A 24,860-nucleotide genomic window follows, 5' to 3' on the forward strand; every position below is an offset into this window, starting at 1 on the left:
TTTTGAGGTTTTTTGTAAGTTACTTGACCTAAGTGTGTTCAAATTCAACCAATATTTTTTGTGTGGGTTACTACATTCTTCCCTTATGTCTAACTAAAAAAAAATGTTAAACTTTCTTTTTCTAACGTATATATTTTTATGTTTGAAAAGTGTCCGAAGTTATCCCCATAGGTGGGGTAACTTCGGACATGCCTTTAAAAATGTGTAAATTTGATGTTATACCAGTTAAAAGGAAACTTCGGACAAAAATATAAGTTTAAAAAAAATCAAGTTCATTTTTTAATAAAAACTCAAAAAATTAATAACTTCAAACATTATTTAAGACATTTTTATTAAAAAAGATTTGATTATTTCTAAAAATATCAGTCAAAAACTATGCCTCTTCCTCGATACTCATCACTGGTTGCCGTACTGGATTCTTATCATGAATCCACTTAACTTTATCCCCAATTGTGGATTTGGGAATCCTATAATACTCAGCCGCCTCTCTTAAGGTTTTTCGCTTGGCTTTTACATCTACTACTGCTTGCTGTAACCTCTCTGGTGAATAATTTTGGTAGGGGCGACTCCCCAGTTGCTTTTTGTAACTTCGAACCATGTCCGAAGTTAGCCTTCAAAATATGATTTTTTTGCTTACGACCATCTGGAAAAAAAATTAAATGATTAAAAATCTTCAAATTACATAAAACACTTTCAGATAATATACCTACTGAATACTAAAAAAAGTACGACTTTATGAACAATAGGTTTAGTTGTATGCCAGTTACTTTTTCCACTTTAAAAAAACAACAAAAATTGCATACTTACAAAAATTGACGTAAAAAATACGCCGGGCCCGAAAAACACTCATTACTTAAGAAACGTCTGAGGGCAACTGTTTTAAACACGTTCCAGTCCACACGCGGCTGCTTTGATGATTTTGCTACCCCCTTCATATTTTTTCTTTTTTAAGGACCCGTTGTCCGAATTTATCCTTGCTGTCCGAAGTAGCCCCGGTTTTACGGTATGTAATTTTTAAAAAAATCAGTACTTCCTGCTTAATGGCAACCTATTAATTGTATAATAAAATGTTACCTACTTTATTTTGATACAAAAGCTATATTAATGAGAATTTGGTCATAAAAATGGATAAAAAATATTATAGTAAATATATCTAGATAGTAGTTGTTTTTCACTGCTTTTAAAATAACCAAAGATATTTTAAAAATAATGCAGGAAACAAGTCTAGTATTTTCCGAGAAATATATTATGAGTTACCTATATATGCATGAAAATCGCTGTACTTGCCAGTTAATGTATGTTTTTAATAAGCTGTGATTGGCACCAATTGGCACTGTTATTATCGCACAAGACTATCAGCAGAAAATAAAGTTTTACTCTGCTTAATATTTACGAATATAGATTTTCAATATAAACGTTATTCGGGGAAATCCAACTAAACTAATATAACAGAGACGTAGAGACTAGAGACTGTTTGTTTACGTATCATGTTTTCTTTACCATTGGTATTTTCAAGTTCAAGGCTAGTATCTGGCTAGTAAAATGCAATTCTATTTTAAAGTACAGTTTTTTACCTTCTGGTAAAACTTCAGTTAATGAGTTTAAATAGAGACATTAAAATAAATAAAAAAACGCTGTGCTATGCGATGACTTCATTTGAAAAAAATGATGGCTGGAACTGGAAACTATAGTTCTAGCCGTGGTTCTAGCCAGTAGCTTCTAGCCATTCTTTACATTTATTTTATGGTTCTAGTTTTTTTACTCCTTTATCTATGGCACTAGCGATAGCGTAGCGAAATAGTAGAGAGAGAGAGTAGAGGTTTATTAAAATCTTAGATTAAAATATTCTAATAAAAAGGAAACAATACCCTGAAAATTCTAAATTTTTCAACAAGCTTTTCTACATGTTATTAAATCAAAATTAATTGAAATGATAATATGTATAAACAGATTAACTAAACAACTAATAGTTAAATGATAATAAACCATCGTTCCAAGTAAAAATTTTATATTATTTTAAGTATTCCCGCTTTTTATCTTAGTTCGAATTTAAACTTTTGTTTGCAGTTTACCGCAACCCGTAAAACAACCGACTTCAAGAGAAAATCTGTTGGAAAATCTGAAAATTTCATGATATTCCATAGATTAATTTATCTCACAATTAACGGCTTGTAAAACTGGCCTTTAGTACTACACCTACAGAACAAAAATGTACTGAGTTAAAAATATATGATATTTGAAATTATATATGATTTAAATGACATAAATGTCAGAATATATTTTATCTCTGGTTGCAGGGTTGCCAACCGTACGAGGTTCCTCGTACAAAGTACAAATACGAGATTTTTGACTTGCTGTACGTGGTACAGGACTTCCCTCGTACAATTATGTACGAGATTTTGATAAAAGATGATTTGATACTTTAACGTGACTTTTTACTTCGGCTTGGGTAATATTTTATAGCCACATTTATAGCATTAATTAGGATTTTCCAAAGGAGATACTTCACATATAGCCTTATAAACCTTAAATACATGTAAACTACACATGTAATTTTATAGACTAACTAATAAATGATTACCTATTTTTTAAATCTCGTCGTCAAATTATTTATTAACATGTCTTCTCATTTAATATGTTTAGTGCAAATTTTTGTCTTTATTGCGGTTATTTTAAATGTACGAGGTTTTTACCCTTTTTATAGCGAAATACGAGGTTTTTAGCTGTCTATGTACGAGGGAAAAAGTTCTACGGTTGGCAACCCTGTCTGGTTGTCTCTTGTCTCTGGTGTTGTGTAATCAAAATCAAATTTGAGTTATTGGGGTTAGATAGGAAAGTACTTATTTAAATTTTCTAAAATTTAAGAAAGGTAATGGCTTCAGCGAATGCAGGTAAAGGTCTAGTTGGATTATTTAAGCGTGGATGGCACGAGTTTCCAGAAGGCGTGGCTAGTGGTGTTGTAGGTATTTTAGGTAAGAATTTCAGGTGTTAGGAAACCTTTTTTATTAATCTATTATTCTGTTTGTAGGAATTGCATTAATAATAAACGCAGTACGTATGTACAGTGCCAATGACGGAGACAACAGAAAGTACAAAGCAAAATACACTGTATATCGTCACGATGACCCCAGAGTTGCGAAAATAAAGCAATAGAAATGTATAACAAATTTTTTGTTTTTGCAACTTTATTCACTTATAGTATATAATATATACATTTTTTGTTAAATATGTAGTAGTACTAAATAAATTGTAATTTTATTATTATAAATTACTATAAAAAAGATATACCACATATTCTCCAATAAAATATCACTTTTGAATTATAGCAAAATTAAAATATAAACCTATTTATTTTTAGCATATAGATGAAAAAGAAAGGTAACTATTTTAAAAATTTTCTCTTCAGACATTTGAAGAATTTATGAAAAAAACTATCACAATTATAAAAGCCTAAATAATGAAACCTTAAAAATATAAAAAGTATATATAATCGACATTTAAACTTAAATTATACATTAGTAAATATAGTCTGTCCAACGAGAGAATACATGGCAGTGACAGTTTTGTCTGTCATTTTAACTTGCAGGTAAATTGTACCATATGATAGAAAAAATATGGCGTCCAGTTGGCTTAGAAATGATAATCGAGGACATTCCCCATATATTATTACATAAAAAATAACTTCAATATTCATTTCCAAGCAACCACTCACGCGGTTATTTTTTTCGATCGGATGGTATTTTCTGTCATTTTTGGGATGTCATCTGTCGAAATCTTCCCCGGCTCGTTGGATAGACTTTAGACATAAAAAATCATTAATATTGAAGGTAAAAATATTTTTTTCCATTGAGATTTACCAAGAAAAAATACAATACAGAGTGTTCCTTATTAATGATATGCTAATATTTAAGGGGATCATTCTTCAACCTATTCTATGAAAAAAACTTTGTATGGATGTATGTCCTAAATATCATAACTTCTGAGATACATAGGGTGGGAAAATTTAAAAATGATATTTTTTTTTATAATCTGATGTTATAAATATTTTTTTGAAACTTGATACATGCATCATCAACATATGCAGCAAAGTGCCTTTTTCGTTATAGAAACAATTTTATTTATTTCAACCAGTGGCGTCTATACTCGTCTTGTACACTGAATATTTTTGAAAAAAATACCTATCTAAAAAGTTAGGATGTTTAGGACATTCATGTGAGGTTTTTTTTCTTACTATAGGTCCAAGAATCACCCACTACTTAAATATTAGCATGTCATTAGGGAATACCCTGTATAGTTACAGTAGTAAGAAAATCTATAGACTGAAAAATGTCTTCTAAATTCCAAATTTAACTCAATAATATAAATAACTAAGAATATAATGCATTATATAATTCATGTATAGAATGATAAAGATAAGCTAAGACAAAAATAAATTTTAAATCATTTTATGTTAACACCACGAAAAGAATGGACTCTTATCTTGGAAGCGTTGGGTGAAATTAAAAAACCGGTGATGGTGACCTTGCGATCTGAAAAAAAAATGGCATTGAAAATATATACTCTCCGCCACGAAAAACGGACCCCTTAAAATGTTAATGTATTTTAAAGTTTTATATTTTATACTGTGTTCTAGTAGACCGATTTTGATTATTTTTAAGCAATTTGTAGCTAAAATATTTGACTTTTTAGTATGTCTTTCGAGGGAAAACAAAATGTTCATATTTTGGTGGAAGTTTGGAATATCCTGTGGAGTACGCTAACAAAGCAAGAAATGTAAATATTATTTTATCATCTAGGTTTATGCAGAGTAAGTAAAGCCACTGTTACCATTTATCAAATATCTCTATATACTCTATTTCAAATATGCCTCAGGCAACGAATCATTTTTTTAATTATTTATTAACTGTAAGATATTTTATACCTTCAAATTTAGAAATAAGGATTAAACAAGACAAAAAAAAATATGTATAAAACTTTATAATTAATTCCACTTCAAATTATGAGCGGTTTATATCATGCTAATAGGACCACTTCATAAGTTGAGCAGTTAAATAAGTAGTCTATCCGTCAAAAACGTCAAAAGACAGAAAAAGAAAATGTGGTCCCACCCTTGTCCCACCACATCTTTGAATAAGAAGACTAAGGAAGGAGCATAATGCTATCCATGTATTCATGCATGGTGGGCGGTAAAAGCTCCTCTCTACGGTGGGGATCCTTGACAGTTCTGTTTGACGATTCATTTGACACATTTGAATTTGATTTGAAATTTTGTGGATTTGTCAGTCTTTACGGAGCTTATTTTATGTTATTTATTATTTATTCTACTACTGATAGTAGTATAAAGGTAGTAAATCTAGATGGAAATTGTGGCAGAACTTAAATTAACAGTGACATTATCGCGATTTATCGAGACTCTAAAATAGTTGGTTGTGTAGCGTGCGGTAGATCTCGGCAAAAATTGAGTGAAATAATGGAACAACTTTTCGCTAGTAAGTGACTATATAATATACATACGTGTAGTAAACCGATCATTTATGAAATTCACTTAAATTAACTAAATTATATATTTTCTTGCATTTTAGCTTTTATTTACTACTTGTCAAAGATCAGATGTCAAAGAATTTTGATACGTTAATTTGACTTACCTGCTTCAGTAGCGTATCGGATGTTTGTGTTAATAAATACTTATTATAACTTATCTATTTTTATTAGAATTATATATTTTTATAACAATTTTAATAACTACCAACATTTATTCACAACGTAAAATAAAATAACAAATTATTGAGTCTACCCCACGTCTACCCTACATCATAGTTTTACATTTTTTAAATAAAATTAGAACGGCACTGAGAAACCGGAATTTAAGTCGGCCATATTTGAGGCCCATCGCGGTGTACCTAAGATTTTTGATATGCTCCTTCCTTAGTCTTCTTATTCAAAGGTCCCACCACATCTTTGAATAAGAAGACTAAGGAAGGAGCATAATGCTATCCATGTATTCATGCATGGTGGGCGGAAAAAGCTCTCTACGGTGGGGATCCTTGACAGTTCTGTTTGACGATTCATTTGACACATTTGAATTTGATTTGAAATTTTGTGGATTTGTCAGTCTTTACGGAGCTTATTTTATGTTATTTATTATTTATTCTACTACTGATAGTTGTATAAAGGTGGTAAATCTAGATGGAAATTGTGGCAGAACTTAAATTAACAGTGACATTATCGCGATTTATCGAAAAAGACTCTAAAATAGAGGTGGCGAAGAAGTACCAGCTTCATTAAATAAACTTTGCTTGGTCCATAAAGAAGAATGGGAAAACATAACGCAATATGATATATGCAGCCTCACTGACAGTATGAACGGACGTATACAGGTTTTAATAAAAAATTCGTACCACGAATTAGAGACAAGATTTTTATCTGTATACTTATAGAATACCTAATCTGTGATAAAATGATCTTTAAATTCCTTGCAATGCTAACATATTCCACAGGGTGTTTCAAAAATTTTCAAACTTGTTTTAAACATTTTTTCCTCGTTTCCCCCGTATAATTGACAGACGGGAAGTATTATTTTTAATTTAGAAAGAGACACTAAAAAGCCAAATAATTTAGCTACAAATTGCTTAAAAATCATCAAAATCGGCGCATTAGAACAAAATATATTAAACTTTAAAATACATGAAAATTTTAAGGCGCCCGTTTTTCGTGTAGGTGAGTGTAGAAAGATATTCTTTGTTTGGCGATCGTTCAACGTCACCTCATATTGTAGAACTCCCTCTTTTACCAGGCAACCATGAAAGAGATTGGTAACGTCATTAGCGCTCCATACACCAGCGGATAACTTAACCAATTTGATATGGCACGAGCCAAATACGCGGATAAAACTTCGTGTGTATGTGGCGAACCGAGCCGAATCGGGCCGTGCACTATCGCCCACAGATGAAATCACAGGTTTAAACCTGTCAAATTATATTTGGCTCTGTTTTGCGACGCGTATCAAGTCTTCAAACATAGTACTTAGCATGTGACCTAGTTCATCTCTACGACAAATCCATTTTTTCACCCACTTGCTTCGTTTTTTTACTTTGTTTATTGGCGATAAATACATACCCCATGGCACAAGCTATAGCGCGTCTTCTACGATTGTTATTCATTTTTACACCTCACTAAGTACAAATATGCCGAGTAAATCTAAGACCACTCGTTAAATCTTTCAGGACTTCCAAAAGATCGCAAGCCAGATCAAATCTGTTATAAAACGTCGAATTTTGTCCCATTAACAACACAATTTAATCAGGCAAATCTAATTGGGCTATAAAGTCGGGGAGCCAAATTCGAGCTCAAAAATGACGAGAGTTTTGGTATGTGCCGAGCCTAGTTCGCCGACAAAATTCGGACGGATAAAATCGGTCCAACTTATATGTTAATGTATGGGGTGCTATTAGGGCATTTAGTAAATTACGGCACATTGTTTCTGGTAATTGTCATTTGATTTGAGGTTATAGTTTTATTGACGGATATGTTACGATCAATATAATTTTTGACATTTCGTCAATTTCTGTACATTGTTTTTAGTAATCGTCATTTGTTTTGACGTTATAATTTTATTGACAGATAGCTGAAGAGCAGAAGATCCGGCCTGCGGATCTGGCCTTCGGATGAAATATTTGCGTTTGTGGGCCAGACCGAGTCTTTGGCAGGCCAAGTCTTTAGCGGACAAAGTCTATCACAGGCCAAGTCCGCTGACTTGGCTATGAGATTAGATTTGCCTAAAAATACGAAGGATAACGTCGGCGGATTTGTAACGCTCTTTCTTTCTCAACGGCAGTTTTTATTCCGATAAACATTTATCTATATAAAAACTGCTATAAAAAGTCAAATTTTGTCCCAAACGAGAATATTTAACCGGGCAAAGATCTAATGGGCAGGCCAGATCCACAGGCTGGATCCGCAGGCCGGGCCTTCTGGTGTATGGAGGCTATTAGCACATTACATTAATAAATTTCTTCTAAGTACAGGGTGTCTCATTTAGGAGGATATTTATTTTAAAACTAATCACAGCTACTTAAATATCAAATTACCTAATAAAACTCAAGTAATACTTTATCCGCACATGCCCATTTAAGCAATTCTTAAACGTTATTTAGAAATAGCGCTTGGTGTAATTGATCAGCAAATTAGGTCAGGCGGTAACGTTATTAGCGGGCGTTAGGTTAGGTTAGTCGACTCGCGCATATCGTAACTGTCAAAATAAGGTACGCGTAAATCCTGCATGACGCTATTCGGTTTACCGATATCTCTCTAATAACCTGATAACCACCAGCCGTCCATGGCTCTCCTGCAAAATTAGAAGATGGCGCTTATCATGTTTTTCCCTTGGACCGTTCAATTGAAATTGATACTAACCAAACTTGAGTAATTAATAATTTAGGAACCATACGAACTGATCAAAAACACATCCTAAAACGCATATTTGACAAATGATTAAGTAACGTTGAATGATCGCTGAACAATCCTTATGAAAACTTACTTTTCGACGACTACAGCGGGCATTTGTACCAATTGTACAGGCGATTTGCCATCTTTGAGAGCCTGCGTGAGGTTCAGAATTTGGCCACGCATAACTGACATTTGTCGTTCGTAAAGGTTTCTGTCGAAACCTTTGTCTTGTTTGAAGAGAAGGTATAAATCATCACATAAATCCTAAAGAAAAAGAAAATAAAGTCATACAGTATTCGCCAATAATTTTTTAAAATAACAAAGTGCCTTTAATTTTAACATAGAAAACAAATTTCTTGAAGTAGAGGTATATAATAAAATTATATAAGGATTCTTGCCACTTAACTGCTAATATAGAAATTTAATTCTACGCTGTGTTTGTCATAATGTGGATCAACCTGCTCTCACTACCGGTTTCGGAGCACTACTCCATCATCAGGTGGGCTTGATCCACAAAATGACAACCACATCCTTTTACTATCGATAGTTGCGCCTCGGTGGTACGAAAGTACTACCATTGCACGCAGGCCGCTATCTCCCTTTCGGGACTTAATATCTAACCGATACTTTCCGACAAGTCGGAATTAACTATCTCTGCGCTGCGGTTGTCATTTTGTGGATCTCCCAAGCTCACCTGATGATGGAGTAGGGCTTCGAAACCGGTAGTGAGAGCAGGTTAATCCACATTATGTCTAAATCTTCGTATACACGTAACGTTTTAACTGTTCAGTCGAAACGTATCAAGTGAAACCTTGTGTGTAGACGAATAAAAAGGGAGATGTTTTACCTGAAGTGGCATTGACGGAAGACAGTCTAGAGAACTGACAGGATCATTTCAAAAATGACAGCGTCGTACGTAATTTTTTCACTCCAATCATAATGAAGTATGATCTGTCACTTTTGAAATAAGCCAATAAAATTACGTAAAAACGACGACGGATGCATGTAAACTAGACATGAGCAAAACTGCGATTCTCCAATCGCAATTGAAACTGAGATTGCAATTTTTAAATCTCTGCGACTGTAACCTCCGATTGCGGTTTTAATGTTTAAATATTGTACTAGATACATGGTGGCGCTCAGATCAGTGCTATACATTTTGATGCTCAGCATTGGCTTCTCAGAAACTACGAGAGATACAAATTCGGTTAAATGGGACAAAAGTTGCGTAATTAGAAGTTTGACAAACACCTATGAAGAAAACCCCGGTATCGTGATACGTTTCGGATTTATGTCAAAAAAAATGAAAATAATACGATTATTTTAAATGACAATATCTTCAGAACTATTGTATCTATTGCAACGTAAGTTGGTAGTTTTATATTTTTGACCTCTGCCAATCAAATGCAGTTTTCAGAAAATTTCTAAGCCTTCTAGATTTCGCAGAACAACAGTCAAGTTTTTGTTTTCTTATGGCCGCTATTTTGAGTTTTAATCGTATTAGAAAGAGCAAAAAAATAATCTATACGGTGGTATCTAATTTTTATTCATTATTATGCAAATTCACTAAAAAAATTAGATTTTTTAAAAATTAGCTCAAAAGATCAAGTCTGCCTTGAAAGTCCACTTGACACTTTATATGACAGCAAGTTATTTTTTTATTCTATCAAATGTCAAATCTGGACGCACAAAAATTGTATATTAGAGTCAATACAGGCCAATACAGAACCTAAAATTTTATTGTCAAGAACACGTTCAAAGAATATCTTATTTGTGGTCTGGTTTCTCTAATCAAATGAAGATTTTCTTTTGCATAATAATGTGATTTTTTTCTGTTAAATGTATCGGAATTTGTAAATAAAGAAAAAAATGTAAATAATAAAAAATTCATCGGTCTAGAATATTTCTCTAGAAAAATGGGAGTTCTCTTGAACACATTACTAAAACCATCTGCAAAATTTTAATCTCTCTTGATCACCAGCATGTAAAAAAATGTAAATTTGGTACACATTTAAATTTAAAGTTGTGATATTTATGTTTTTTTGATAATTTTCCCTACATAAGAATCACTTATACAACACTCGCGACTTATTTTACGGCTAGAAGTTTCCGGATTAATTTCAGTCTGAGCTGGCACATTAATATCATTAAGCCTTTTAAAATATCGCTCTCTTGTTTTTAAAGCTACCAGCAATTGCTAAATTTCTTTAAATCCTAGCGAAAATAGTACGATATGAGGTATGTACGATATGAGGCTGTGTCCTTTCAGGATACAATGTTCTATAACTTGCGCATGCCATATTGGAATTTCTATTATTTTTTTAAGTAAACATTATACATATCACGTGTTTCCTCACTTGTAAACATATTTTTGACTGTTAATACACTTTACACTATCTACTATAAATTTTTGTGTCCAGATTTGACACTTAATAGAGTAAACAAAAATTAACTTGCTGTCATATAAAGTGTCAATTGGATTTCCAAGGTAGACTTGATCTTTTGAGCGAATTTTTAAAAAATCTATTTTTTTAGTGAATTTACATAATGAAAATCTAGAAGGCTTAGAAAATTTTCTGAAAACGGCATTTAATTGGCAGAGGTCAAAAATATAAAACTACCAACTTACGTTGCAATACATACAAATAGTTCTGAAGATATTGTCATTTAAAATAAACGTATTACTTTCATTTTCTTGGCATAAATCCGAAACTAATCAAGATACCGGGGTTTTCTTCATAGGTGTTTGTCAGAATTCTAATTACGCAACTTTTGTCCCATTTAACTGGATTCGTATCTCTCGTAGTTTCTGAGATGGCAATGTTGAGCATCGAAATTGCCACCACCCTATATAATTGTTTGTGTATGTACCTATAGCTCAACAGTTAAAAAAAGTTAATAAAAATCAGTTGTTTAGTTTTTAAGATTTTTTTTTAACACATGCAACACATAGGTATAAAAACTTTATAATATGCTGCAACTGCTTCAAATAGATATACCAATATGTACCTACTTTGTCGACCAGGACAACACACGAAAAACAATAGATAATAAAATATTTTTTTCCGAGGATGCTTCATTAAAAATTAGTGTTTTTAATACAGCCATGGCACACTAGATTGAAATTTAAAATACAAGATTTTTTAAGCGCAAATGTCAAAAGTTTATATATGATATGCCATTCTATTCAGAGTGTCATTTTCTATACAATAAAGTAAAACAAATGCCCAGGGTGCTATTTAAAAATCAAAAGTTGTAGTCATTTCCGGTGAAACAGGAAGTTATCGAAACGAATTGAATACGTTAATCAATCCTAATTTATGTCAAAATACCAAACCTCGTTTTTTTAATCAGAAAAAATAAAAAATTTATAGGGGTGAACCACTCTTGAGAAACACCCGGTATATTATGATCTTGGCCTTAGAAAATATTACCTTCTTTATAAATAAATAAAATTAGAGAAAAAAAATCGATCGCAGTTTACTATAAAATGCTGCAATGGACCACAAAATTACATTCGCAACAAAATCGCAAATCGCAACTCCTAAAAATTCAAACTCGCAGATAGAAGGTTATCACGGTCCTAGTTTACAAAATCACAATCGCAGCAAAATCCCAACTCGCAGCTATAGTAATATTGGTTATGTAAATTGAAACTCGCCAATAGAAGAAATCACAGTCGCAGTTTCCTATGAGAGTCAATAGCAGGTTGCGACTGCGATTGAATCGCAGTGTGCGATTTGTTGCTCATCTCTCATGTAAACCCACGCTAACGGATGCTAACTAAACTAACTAACCTGTACAAAGTTCATATCACTTAACAAAGGCAAAACTAATTCCTTAATTTCCTTTCCGAAGGGTATTTTTGCTTGCGGCAGCCACGCCCAATGATAAGGATACGCCCTCCAACTGTCAGGGTGCTTATAAGGAAATGCCAACCCGTTATCGATTGCGGCTATTTTAATTTCTGGCATATTCACTAGATTCCAGTCTGACGTATCTGTTAAGTCCACTTGAGCACTCACTGTTTTGCCGTTTATAATTGATGGTTGGTCGTATCTAAAACAAATGTACAGGTTGTCTCATTTTCTTGTGTTATGAGTAGAGATACAAAGATGCAGTTTTCAGATTTATATTAAAAAGTTAAAGAATGCATTTTTTGACCTTGTTTATGAAAATAAGTATAAAATATATTATATTTTAGAAAGCTTATAAAAAGGCAAACAAAAATAAAAAAAATGTGTGAAGTGAAACTTGTTACTAACAGCTATTAAATTGAAGGATTTGAAGGATATCTTTTTTTGAAGGCCTTTTATAAACTTTAAAAAAGTTAATATAAAACCGTATACTATTCTACCTTTATAATTTAATATTGTTTTTTTAATTTTTATTAAAAAACGATAATAATTCTATCACTCGGCCGGATAGTCTGGCAGCCATTAAACCAAAATACTACTACATCTATATCTCTGATTGCTAATAACTTCTACTAACCAACAATATGTTTTGTGTGATCTGTGGTCTGTTTTTGTTTAAATGCTTTGTTCATTATGCTGCCCTGATCGTGATCGTGATCGCGCCAATGTGCGTACAGCTTAAATCGTTGTCTTTTTTAGACAGATGTCACTTGTCTTGTCATTATGTTATTATTCAATTCTAGTGATGGGCAAAACTGTTATTTTTAGATAACAGTTGAAACTGTTATAGTTATTTATAAAAAACAGCTTAAAATAACAGCTTAAAAATAACAGGTTTCTTTATTTTATTGCTAAATATCTGAAAGAGTATGAGGCGGTCACCGCCAGGCGTATTAACGCAGTTGCAAGTTGCAACAATGACATGCTCGGTGGTAGTATTTCCAAGGTGTCAAAACAATTCTAAATATCGATTGTTATCTAAAATACCTCTCTAAAACGGTGGTTGTTTACAAATAAGCAGTTTACAAATTGCGATATAAAAAAGCCAAAATTCCGCCACTCTTCTATACCTATACATTCCGATCTACCTACGCCTTGCCCCTCGATCCGCGTAGATCCTGAATTGCGTAGCAGTGTACAGGGTGCATCTCACTCGACGGGCGAGAAGCTCTTAGTTATAATTTTACCATTTGCGGTCAAAAAATAGCAATATAAGAAAATGTGTAGTATATTCTTCATAAGTAAACCAACTACACACTAGAGTTAGAATTAATTTTACACTTAAACTAGCGTGTACCCGCGAATTCGTTAGCGTCGAATTAATAATTTGTAATGGTGATGATAATGCAAAGCAAGAATTTCTATTAACATACAAACTGGATAAAATTTTCTCACATTTGCCAAAAATAAGCTTTAAACGTCGAGCAGTTTAAGCAGAATCGTGGTTAATGAATTACTCAACTTTTTGGAACATCCTGTATGATCTTTTAAAAAATTTCAAAATATGTAAAAAAACAATTTTTGGACACGCATAATTTATTATGCGTGTCCAAGCGTTTTCCCGAAAGACTAACCGTTTTTTAAAGTAGTTTTCACCCTCTTGGAATTTGAGATTCGAGAAACCCCTCCTTATCGAACCTCAACCCCACAGTCAATCCGTTTGCCAAAAATCAGCTTTAAACGTCAAGCAGTTTAAGCAGAATCGTGATTACTCAATGGTCATATTTTATGAAAAAAATCTTAAAATATGTAAAACAACTAAAAACAAAATAAAATAACTAACAAAATAAAATATACGTGTTTAAGAGTTTTTCCGAAAACTCACCGGTTTTTAAATAAAAAATATTCTAATATTTGAGGGTGGTTTCACCCCCTTAGAATTCGAGTTTCGAAAAATTCCTTTTTATCGAACCTCTACACCCTAAAGTTAATCCGTTTTCCAAAAATCAGCTTTTTACGTCAAGGGCTTTAAGCAGGATCGTGATTAATCAATGACCAGATTTTTCAAAACACCCTGTATACATTTTTAAAAAATCTTAAAATAATATTCTGAAAATTTTTCAGAATAAATAAACACCTAAATAAAACAAACTTAATAACGTACTGCAACATACAGCGCCATAATATCTCGACCTCCGCCCGTTATGCTCGTAACAGGTTGAAAAACAATGTATCTAAAACAACTGATGCGTTATTCTCCAACCTGTTTCGAACCTCCATAGGCAATCGACCGATGCAGCAGCGTTCCTTTCCAACTCCGATTATCTCGACCGTTGCCCTGTTATGCTCGTAACAGGTTGTATCTAAAATGACTGCTTCTCCAACCCGTTGCGAGCCTCCATCGACAATCGACCGATGCAGCAGCGTTCCTTTCCCACTCCTGTTATCTCGACCGCCAGGCGTTATGCCCGCAACTGTTTCAAAAGACCTGCTTCTTTTATATCCTATTATTTTTACCAAATACGTTTAAAATAAAGTATACAGAGGGTACCGCTTAAATTCCTGTCCCGATATTGAAGGACGGCTATAGAATTTCAATGCATTTCCTACATAAGTCTATCCTTGTATTGTAGGAGGTTTGACTAAACAAGGATGAACCTATGTCTTGAAACCATTCGACTCGATTTTCTGTCCTCCTTCAATACTGGGACGTAAATCCTCTCATTGCTCTTATGGGGAGGCCGTCGTATATTTTATTTAAACGTATTTGATTTTTAAGCTGTTGCAAACCCAATACGACCACCGACGGCGTCGACCGAAGCAGCTACGTTCGCCGCGCCGCGCCGTAGCGCATTCCCCACTCCGTTGTCTCGCCGCCTGTATCGATGGTTGACGAAATAACATGTTTTCCATCCATACTAGTTGTTTTTTGGAATTGCTTCGAGCAGCATAGAATTTCGCGGCGGTGCAGAGCGCCGACTTCGTTTTTCGTTTCACGAGTGGCCGATCTCTACGTGTCGTTATTTTATATGTTATTTTTTAAAAGTAGTAACGGTTGCGTTATGTTATTTCTAAATAATTGTTATAAAATAACAGATAGTTAAATAACAACCCATCACTATTCAATTCATTATTTGAATTCTCAGAATGTTGTTAAGAAATCATCTTAAAATAAATATTTAATTAATCACAATTGTTTTTCTCCATCATTTACCGGATTAATAATACAGAAATTACAGTTCAATTACAAACAATTCATTATTTATAGTGATTTACAGTAATTTTATTAAATTATACGAATATTCTCGTTAATTATTGGTTTGAAATAAATATGACACTGTCCTCCAATGAAAATGCGAGTTAGTAACTCTAAATTTTAATTCTGAGCTGACAAATGAGCTAGATGGTTTACCTAGATCGTTATTCAGAAGCTACAAACCTATCGATAAAAATTTACTTCCTACCACACAGGTTGGTACATATCAAGTTTATTATAGTGATTTTCTTAGCAGCGTATGGCACAGATCGTTACCCAGTGCTGCCACAAGCTTATTTTTCATCGGGGTAGATTATCACGATATAGCGGGGTTAAATTGTTTTACAAAGGGGTAGATCTACCCTCAATGAGGTAGCTGTGGCAACACTGCAGCTATCACTTTTCCTCTCGCTAGTTTGCGAAAGGGTCGCGCATCATGGCCGTCTCGCAGCCGTTCTTCAAGGCCGAGTGTTACGGCGTTGATTTTTAAACCCAACGCGCATAACAGCGCTTTCAGATGGAACGGAGCGTTTTTTGAACAATTTCACATGGGGCGCGTATGTTCCGTCCGGATGATTTTATCCGACGGCTATCTTGAAAAAACACGACGGACGGTCCGCTCCATCTGAAAGCGCTGTAAAGAAGTTTCACCTCAAAAACTGATATACAGGGTATCCCATTAAAAAAAAACTAAGTTTGAGTCATATTTTTGTAATAACAGCTCCCAGCTAAACACCAGTTACGATACTGATTCTACGTGAAAAAGTCTATGGGACTCAGTTTTCACCCTATCGATAAGTTATAAGATATCCGAAAGGGGTCGAGAAATGCAACAATTTCAAATTCGCCCTGTATATAGGAATAGTGTACTAGGACAAATCTGTGTGTAGCATCTTTAGTTTCATAAAAAAGTAGCATAGTAATGTGAAAACCGAATCTTTGTACCTCTCATAAACGCGAAACCCTGTAAAACATAGTTATATATTAGCTTACCTTATAAGCCAATTATCGTTACCCCTGTCCGTGTTTCTAATAATATAATCTAAGACAACTAATCTTTCGAACTGAAGTTGAAATTTTTTGGCTATGGGTGGTGACAGGGGCTCCATTTCAAACTTGGACAGCCAGTAATGAGCATCTTTATAATTATCTACAAATAATTGAAAGGAACCCACCTTCCAATAAAAAGTTATTAGTATTCAATACAATTTTAAAGTAAAAAAATATATATAAGGATAGAAAAATCAATAAAAGTTGGCGTACACGTCAGCAAATTATCTGATGAATGCATGTAGCAATGTTGCCACGGTTACTTTTTATTCTGTTGACATTTGACATTGAAGTATCAAATAACATTTGTAGTTTTCTCAGTTCAACTTTAGACACAATACATACAGACCGGACCATCGTAGTAGTAACATAGGCATAACCGGACGAATTAGCGTATACCCGTCCGCCGGATAAAAAGCAGGCGATAAAACAAAAATAGGTAAAATGCGATAAAATAAGAATAGGTAGATATATGATAAGAATGTTTCAGAATTTGTATTTATTCGTGTTTTAATAGCCAAAACGAATACGTAGATTCTCGCAACAGCTCTCGTGTAAAATGTATTTTTTTTAAGTAAAATAATGGATGTTTACGAAGTTCGTTAGAAAATTCAAATTGTAAAATGGTATTTCCAAAATAGGTCTTTACCGTTTTAGTCAAACCGTTTAATTAGTGGACATGGAACTATTTTGTGGCCCGCTAGATCACCAGATCTTTCTCCCAATGATTTCTTTTTGTGGGGTTATGTAAAATCCAAAGTGTATGGTCATAATAGGGCTAATAATCTGGATGAGCTTCAAGTAAAAATACGAGAGGCTTTCCAAACTCTTAGCCCTAATATGTTAGCCAATGTCAGACGGGGATTTTAGACGGAAATTTTGGAAATGAGTTTTGGGTTTATAATGTTATAAAAATAATAAATACTCGGCACTCTTCGCGTCGTATTCCTAGTCTGTCACGACCGACCCGTCTAAGCACAATTGCAACTGCGTACTGCCTGACCAGCCGACTAGCCGGCAGTGAATCTCGAGTACGAACGCAAATCGGGTAAACGCAAATTCGTCCGGCAACTTGCTATGTTACTAGTAGCCTGGTCTTCTCTGTATATGCTTGGTGCATTCTCTGCCGGTGCTGCCACCATCGGAGAATATCGTAAAAAACTAGTACTTACAAATACATGGGTTTAAATAGCGAGAATACGAAAAATTTATTATTTAATTATTCTAAAAGTATTGGGAAGTATAATTTGTGAAGATTCTAAAAATAAAAATAAAAAAGTTAATATTTTGATATGTTCAGAAAGTTTAACTTGTATTATAATTTATTATTCCAGTTAAAAAAACTTTTTAGATGAGTTTAACTACGGTAGCGAGTATAGTTTTAATCACCGGTTTTGCTAGTGGGGCATAATTGGGGCTGTTTCGCTATTAATGAAATTTTTTAAAGGTACATAATTATAATTTTAGATGTTCATAAAACATTTAATCACTAGTTGATTAAAAAAGGTATACCATTAATATTGTAAATTATACCGGGTGTTGCATCATCGGACGGGACATAGGAAATCCCATGTAAATTTTAATGGGGTCAATTATTGGCTTCCCTAATTATTTTAGAGAATAATTCTATTTAGGTTTATTGAAGAGCATTAAAACCCACATTCAAAAGATTAACTTTAGATATTTTTGATTAGCTCGTTTACGAGTTATCGCCGATTTCTTTTTAAATATTTCTCCTTTCTTATAAAAAAAAAGAACAATGCCTTCGATACCACCTGCCTAGGGAGAGTCTTAAAAGTCTTCAAACTGTTGCAGATGAAGAAGGACGCAACCAACAACTGCTACGAAGATAAAGATTAACAATATAATTGAATTGTATATTTTTTTAAACAGTTGTATATATTTTAATTAATAAACGGTTTATATGCGTAAAAAAAAAGAAATCGGCGATAATTCGTAAACGAGCTAATCAAAAATATCTAAAGTTATTCTTTTGAATGTGGGTTTTAGTGCTCTTCAATAAACCTAAATAGAATTATTCTCTAAAATAATTAGGGAAGCCAATAATTGACCCCATTAAAATTTACATGGGATTTCCTATGTCCCGCTAGACGATGCAACACCCGGTGTAGTTTTATATAAAAAAATTTTCAAAAAAAACCCTGAATAAAATTACAAAGGTCAGATTAGAAAAAATAATAAAATCAAACATGACTACAAATATCAGATTTGCAAAGAAAAATTTCATGACAACCATTTTCCATGACTACCAACATAAATCCTTATTTATCGCCCAATTTGATTACACGATGCGACGACAGCGTGTTGTCTTTTTTTCAACCAGGATTTAAGATTATAAGAAAAAGAAAAAAGTGCGCTCTAAGTTTCAAACGTATTCATTCTTATTTATTAGAAATTTAATTTGGTAACAGTTTCGACGTCTCTGATAACGTGCATACCAAGTTCTATCGATTTCTCTGTATTTCTTACTTTGGGAGGTAGACCAATTCGATTAAACCTTAAACCTACGTTTGGGAATTGTTCCGTGATTGCTCTTTTAACCCTAGCTTTTTCCCTGTCTATCCTTAAATAATTAAATGTTTCTGATACCAACTTAACAACCTAAAAAGGATCAAAATTTTATATTTGCAAATTATTGTTTGTTTATAACAAACTGGCTAAATTACTGCCGGCGCGCGGCGGTATAGACAATTGAGGGATAAAAAACTGCCGTTAGACGGTTTTACATATTTATTAACATGGATACCACCCAACAACGAGCTAAATTTTACGGCGGTAGTTGGTAAATATATAAAAATACCGTCGGTATAAAATTTAACAAATAGAAATACCGCCCTTATTTAACCAAATTTTGTGTTATTGTTTTCCCAGCGTAAGTTCCGCGATTAGGTACTGTTGTCAAAATAAGACTACATTTTATTGCATACAAAAATAAACATTTTTGACATGTTAGATGCAAAATATGAAAGCAACTTTTATATCACCTTGAAAGTTCAAAAATAAGTTTATGATATCATTTCAAAATGAGTTCGTCAGAATGCAGGGACTCAAAACAGTAACGATTTGGCAAAATATGCTAGCAACGAACACACTAAACTTTTATATCACCTAATCGAAGTTCAAAAATAAAAGTTATGTCATCATTTCAAAATGAGTTCGTCAGATGGTGGATCTTAAGTTAGGTTAATGCTAACTGGCCTAGCTATAGGCTATATGGTTCGTACAATCAATTGATTGCTTTGAATATTTTTTTACAATTATTTTTTAATTAATTTTTACAATTATGAAATATCAAGGACAGCTCAATTCAAGCAAAAAAATAAAAATGCAAAGATATTAGGTTATGCTATCATTTCGGCGGTATTTGAGGTTTAAAATACACTATACCGCCGTTGGACGGTTTTTTCTGATAGGTTAAGTGTATACCGCCGCAATGACAAACTAATTCAATTTTATACCGGCATTTATAGAAATACCGGGTGCGTCTCAAAAGTGGCTCACCCCTATAACTTTTTTATTTTTTCAGATAAAAAACCGAGATTTGGTATGTTAGTATATGACATATATTAGGATTGATTGACGTATTCAATTTTTTTCTGTCACTTCCTGTTGTTGATTTTTAAATGGCCTCCTCAGTATTTTGTTACTTTATTCAATAGAAAATTACACTCTCAATAGAATGACATATCATATGTCAACTTTGGACATTTTTGAATATGGTTTGTTTGAAATTAAAACATGCGATTCACAACTACAATTTGACTAGAAATACCAAGTGTGTGGTACTAAATTATACTTAAAAAAATGCTTTTTCCAAATATGGTAATCAGCCATCCTCGTTCCATTTGAAAAAATTAAGATATGATTAAAAATACGATTTGGACATCTTTTAACTGGCCAGGTCAAGACACTAAAAACATTAGATGATCAAATATAATTTCCATGGCTTAAACATTAATAACAATAATAATAATATCTTTATTGCCCAACAGTTACAAACCAATTATAGGACAATTTTACAATATATATATCTATAAATTAGTAATACACTAACCTCTAAATAAAAAATAAATGAAAAAAAAACATATCAATGTAAATTAAATCTTAAAAATTAACAGAAGTAAAAAGCACTGAAAGGTGAATATAAACAAAAAAAAAAAAACTCAAATACACCGCTGTGCAGCATATTATTAGCTAAAGCAATTATGTGACTTAAGTTATCAAAGAAAATATCACATTTATCAGATATTACGTTATAATTGCTACACATGACATAAACTGGAGATTTAAGCAACAAATTAGTTCTGGCTCTAGCACAATAAAATGTTCTATGCGATCTAGTCGATATAGAAGGAACCAAATAATCTATATGTGCAACAAGCTCAGAACTATCTATCGCATTATGCAACAGCTTATACAGGAAGACTATTGATGCGCACTTTCTTCTCAAATCGAGAGTTTGCAACTGAAAGGTGCTAATTAAATTAATGTAGGGAATACCCCTTTCAGGATACACTCCGCTAACTTTATATGAAACAAATTTCAAAAATCTTCTCTGTACTCTCTCAATAAGCTGCCTGTAACAGGTATACACAGGGTACCAAATCAATGAAGCATATTCCAGTTTAGATCGAATGTATGCTGAGTATAATATTAAAAATGCATTTGAGTCAGTAAAAGACGCACAGTTGCGAACTATAAAGCCGTAAAATTTAAGAGCCTCTCGTACCTTGGTTATAATATGATCACTAAATGAAAAAGACGAATCAAAATAAACTCCAAGATCTTTGATTACACTAAGTCGTTCCAATTCGGTATTATTTATATTATAATTAAAATACTGTACATTCTTTTTTCTGGAAAATGTCACTATCTTACACTTATCAACATTTAACTTTAGTTTATTCCCATCACACCATTCTACAACGCGATCAATCTGTGTCTGCAAGAAACTACAATCCGCTCTATCCGATATACGCAAGAAAATTTTTAAATCATCAGCAAAAAATAGTCTAAAACACTTAAGGATATTATCTAGATCATTAAAAATAATAGAAATAAAAGTGGGCCCAGGTTTGATCCCTGAGGAACTCCTGACGTAGCAATATAGTCAGTCGAACAGTAGCCACTATATGAGACAAATTGCTTTCTTTGAGAGAGATAAGATTTTAAAAATAATAAAGATGGTCTAGTAAAACCCATAGAGTTAAGTTTGTCCAGTAATATAGAATGATTTAGTTTGTCAAATGCTTTGGCAAGGTCCGTATATATAACATCCACCTGCCCATTACTATCAATGCATTCAGATACATATTGCGTAAAACATGCTAAATTCGTAACGGTAGATCTACCCGTCATAAAACCATGTTGGTTACTAGATATTACACCACGTACTGAACTATATATTCGATTATACATAATTATTTCTAGCAGTTTAGCAAAATTTGATAAGATTGAGATGGGACGATAGTTTTCCACGTTATTTTGATTTCCTGATTTCAGAATTGGACATACTCTTGCCTGTTTCCACACCTCTGGAAAGGTGTTTGAATTGACAGCTAAATTAAATATTTTACCTAGTGGGGTTGCTAAAATGCCAATGCAATCCTTCACCAGAAATGCTGGAATTTTGTCAGGACCCGATGTCATCTTATTTTTTAATTTTTTTGCAGCTATGAGTATTTCCTCTTCCGTGATATTAAGAAATGTTATATTAAACTCATTGCTAACCACACACCGATTCCATTTAACATTGTCTTTATCGGGCGGGGTGAAAAACACTCTGAAAAAACTTAGCAAAACTATTCACTATTTCGTTTGGACAATCATGTACCTCATCATTAAATTTCATTTGACCGGGTATTCTAGAAGATTTATTCCTCGCGTGGATAAAGCCCCAAAAATGTTGTGGATTTGAAGACACAGAGGTTTCGACTCCGCGAATATAATTTTCGTAGTTAGCTTTGATTAAGCTTTTAATAAGTGCTCTCAACTCTCTAAACCTCTGCAAAAATAAATCGCTCTTATATTTCTTATACTTGTTATGATAGACAGCTTTTAATTTAATATTTTATTAGTGTTTTTAATACAGCCATGGCACTCTAGATTGAAATTTAAAATACAATTGAAGGGGTGGCTACAATAACCAGGCAGCTCCATTTTAACAATTTTGCTAGCCAAATCAAACAGCCGTCCGGTTTTTGTTGCAAACCGAAAGCAAGGCAGCACAACGTAGCCGGGTATAGAGTAGGGTACAATTGGTCTATTTTTAAAAGGTAACTAACTAACAATCTCATTTTCTTAAAAAAGTGGTGCTGCCTGCTTATTGCAGCCACCCTTTCAATTTTGTTTTAAGCAAAAATGTCAAAAGTTGAAATATTATGTCATTCTATTCAGAATTCCATTATCTATCATATAATGTAATAAAATACCGAGGGTTCCTTTAAAAATCAAAAATTGCAGTCATTTCCGGTGAACGAGGAAGTGATCGAAAACAAATACTGAATAAGTCAATCAATCCTAATTTATGTCATATACTAACATACCAAATCTCGATTTTTTATCTGAAAAATAAAAGTTATAGGGATGGGCCACTTTTAAGATGCACCCGGTAGAAGTGTATACACTAACAATACCGCTGGCGGTTGTTTAGCCTGTGTGTTTTTTATATTTACCCTAGTCTTCGGTACAATATTTAACCCTAGCTTATTATCTACAAGGTAGGCTGCGGCTTCCGACAGATACCCCTGGTTTGGTATCAGACACGATCTGCCAAAACAACAAGGACAACATAATTTATGCATCCATTTTGTCCATTTCGGATTCAACCTACCATAAGGCTCTTCATCTTTTGGTTTAAAAACTGCTATAATTTTCTATAAAAAAAAACAGATAATGTAACAATAAAGCTTTCCTTAATAAATCTAAAAAACTGTATTTTTTCAAATATTTTTTCCCTATTAGAACACCGTCAACACTGGGGTTTAAAACTGGGAAATGCTAAAAATGCCGCTCCTAGTTAGACTGACAGGTAAAATGTTACATGTAGAAGAGACTTAAGAGACTATATGAACTACACCAAAGAAAACATTTTAAACTTAACAATGTTATCTCCCATTTCATAATTCAATATTGCTTTAGGCTTTAATAAAACATTTTTAAGTATGGGACTTTTCTTAAAATAATTTATTAAATGCCAATGTAATAAACCATTTTTTATTATAGCACCTAATTTTAGTAAAAAACTTACTCCCGCTTGGTTTTTTACAAAATATGAACCACTAGATCCTTGTGTTATCCTTTCCGGAAATATCCCATTATCAATAGCCGTTTCCGTTTGCCATACCAGTTCACTAAACTCGGCATCATCTAAAATTATAAAATACATTAAATAGATAATTGATTTAAGAAAGAGTTATGTCACTTTGACAACAAAATGTATAAATACTTATATCTAGATTTATCTATTTTTTAAATCCCATTCAAAATTATTTCTGTTTGTTGAGCCAGCTTATATTTATGTAAACAATGACTAAGAAAATAATCTTTATATAGATATTAGTAAACATGTTAAACCTGTACCTTCTAGGTTGTTAATATACCATCTGTATTTACTTAATACAAAAGTGAAATTTACTATACCTGGAAATTGATTGTAAGAGACCTCTAGCCCTCCTAGCAAGGGCTGAGACTCCCTATTAATTCCTGGAGAATCCAAGTTGCCGTCGAAGGCTACTTCGGGAACTAAAGGAATGTCTTCGGAATCACTGCACACCACGGTCAAGGCACTTCGGGGCTCAGTATCTTCAGTATTAACTAGAATACCAACTGCTTCATTCGCAATCATTACCCACCAAGAACTATCTTTTACACATGGGGTATCAAATTTAACATATCACTAGCGTTGTAATTGTAATTGGTAACTGTTTAAACTGAATTTGAAACTGGTATGTACACTGTATGTTAGGTAGTTATAAATATTACGCTAATTTAGATTCAGGTTTTTCTCCTGTTTACATTTAGTTTTTGTTAATCTAGTGATGAAATAACCTAAAAAACATACTTTTCATTTAAAAAAAGGCAATTAATTAATTATAATCTAAAAGTTGTAATTATTACATTCCGATTTTGTTAAAAATTTTTAATAAAAAAATGACATTTTTTGGACACAAAACAACAGCTGGAAGTTGTCAAATTGATAATAAATAGATTATTATTTTCTACCACAGATT

At 33.0% G+C, this 24,860-nt stretch overlaps 2 protein-coding genes and 1 long non-coding RNA gene across 5 annotated transcripts in view; 1 reads left to right on the forward strand and 2 right to left on the reverse strand.

The window, feature by feature from the left end:
- The window catches only part of LOC115885251 (inter-alpha-trypsin inhibitor heavy chain H6-like), a 99,254-nt gene extending 97,662 nt beyond the window's left edge, over positions 1-1,592 (reverse strand). The window contains exon 1 of one of the 2 annotated variants that reach the window (XM_030904114.1): positions 1,575-1,592. The gene's annotated coding sequence lies outside the window, so the exon portion shown is untranslated. Of the gene's footprint in view, positions 1-1,257; positions 1,477-1,574 lie in introns of those variants that run through there. The other variant, XM_030904107.1, reaches the window with a different exon arrangement.
- Positions 1,593-2,706: 1,114 nt separating this feature from the next.
- LOC115885339 lies at positions 2,707-3,320 on the forward strand. The gene is made up of 2 exons (XR_004050711.1): positions 2,707-2,972; positions 3,029-3,320. It is a non-coding gene; the product is annotated as an uncharacterized LOC115885339 (long non-coding RNA).
- A 152-nt stretch (positions 3,321-3,472) lies between these two features.
- LOC115885325 (phosphatidylinositol 4-kinase type 2-beta) lies at positions 3,473-24,822 on the reverse strand. 2 transcript variants are annotated; one of them, XM_030904210.1, is made up of 9 exons: positions 24,748-24,791; positions 24,271-24,678; positions 23,879-23,997; positions 23,304-23,504; positions 19,099-19,230; positions 16,552-16,733; positions 12,243-12,504; positions 8,537-8,709; positions 3,473-4,529 (listed from the first exon to the last, which is right to left on the reverse strand). In XM_030904210.1, exons 2-9 carry the CDS (start codon positions 24,473-24,475, stop codon positions 4,451-4,453), a joined length of 1,353 nt encoding a protein of 450 aa, XP_030760070.1. In that variant the 5' UTR covers positions 24,476-24,678; positions 24,748-24,791; the 3' UTR covers positions 3,473-4,450. The 2 variants fall into 2 exon arrangements, with proteins under 2 accessions (XP_030760070.1, XP_030760064.1); XM_030904204.1 differs by having other exon boundaries at positions 24,271-24,822.
- Between the last annotated feature and the right edge of the window lie 38 nt (positions 24,823-24,860).

The sequence above is a fragment of the Sitophilus oryzae genome, unplaced genomic scaffold, assembly GCF_002938485.1.
Source record: "Sitophilus oryzae breed Bouriz unplaced genomic scaffold, Soryzae_2.0 scaffold_111_pilon_pilon, whole genome shotgun sequence".
Taxonomy (NCBI): Eukaryota; Metazoa; Arthropoda; class Insecta; order Coleoptera; family Curculionidae; genus Sitophilus; species Sitophilus oryzae.

Excerpts from the sequence above, each read along its gene's own strand:
- LOC115885325 (XM_030904204.1), bottom strand. The coding sequence starts at position 24,475 with ATGATTGCGAATGAAGCAGTTGGTATTCTAGTTAATACTGAAGATACT. Across the intron at positions 19,231-23,303 it reads ATATTGTACCGAAGACTAGG|GTTGTTAAGTTGGTATCAGA; the intron begins GTAAATATAAAA and ends GATCCTTTTTAG. Across the intron at positions 12,505-16,551 it reads AACGATAATTGGCTTATAAG|ATACGACCAACCATCAATTA; the intron begins GTAAGCTAATAT and ends CATTTGTTTTAG.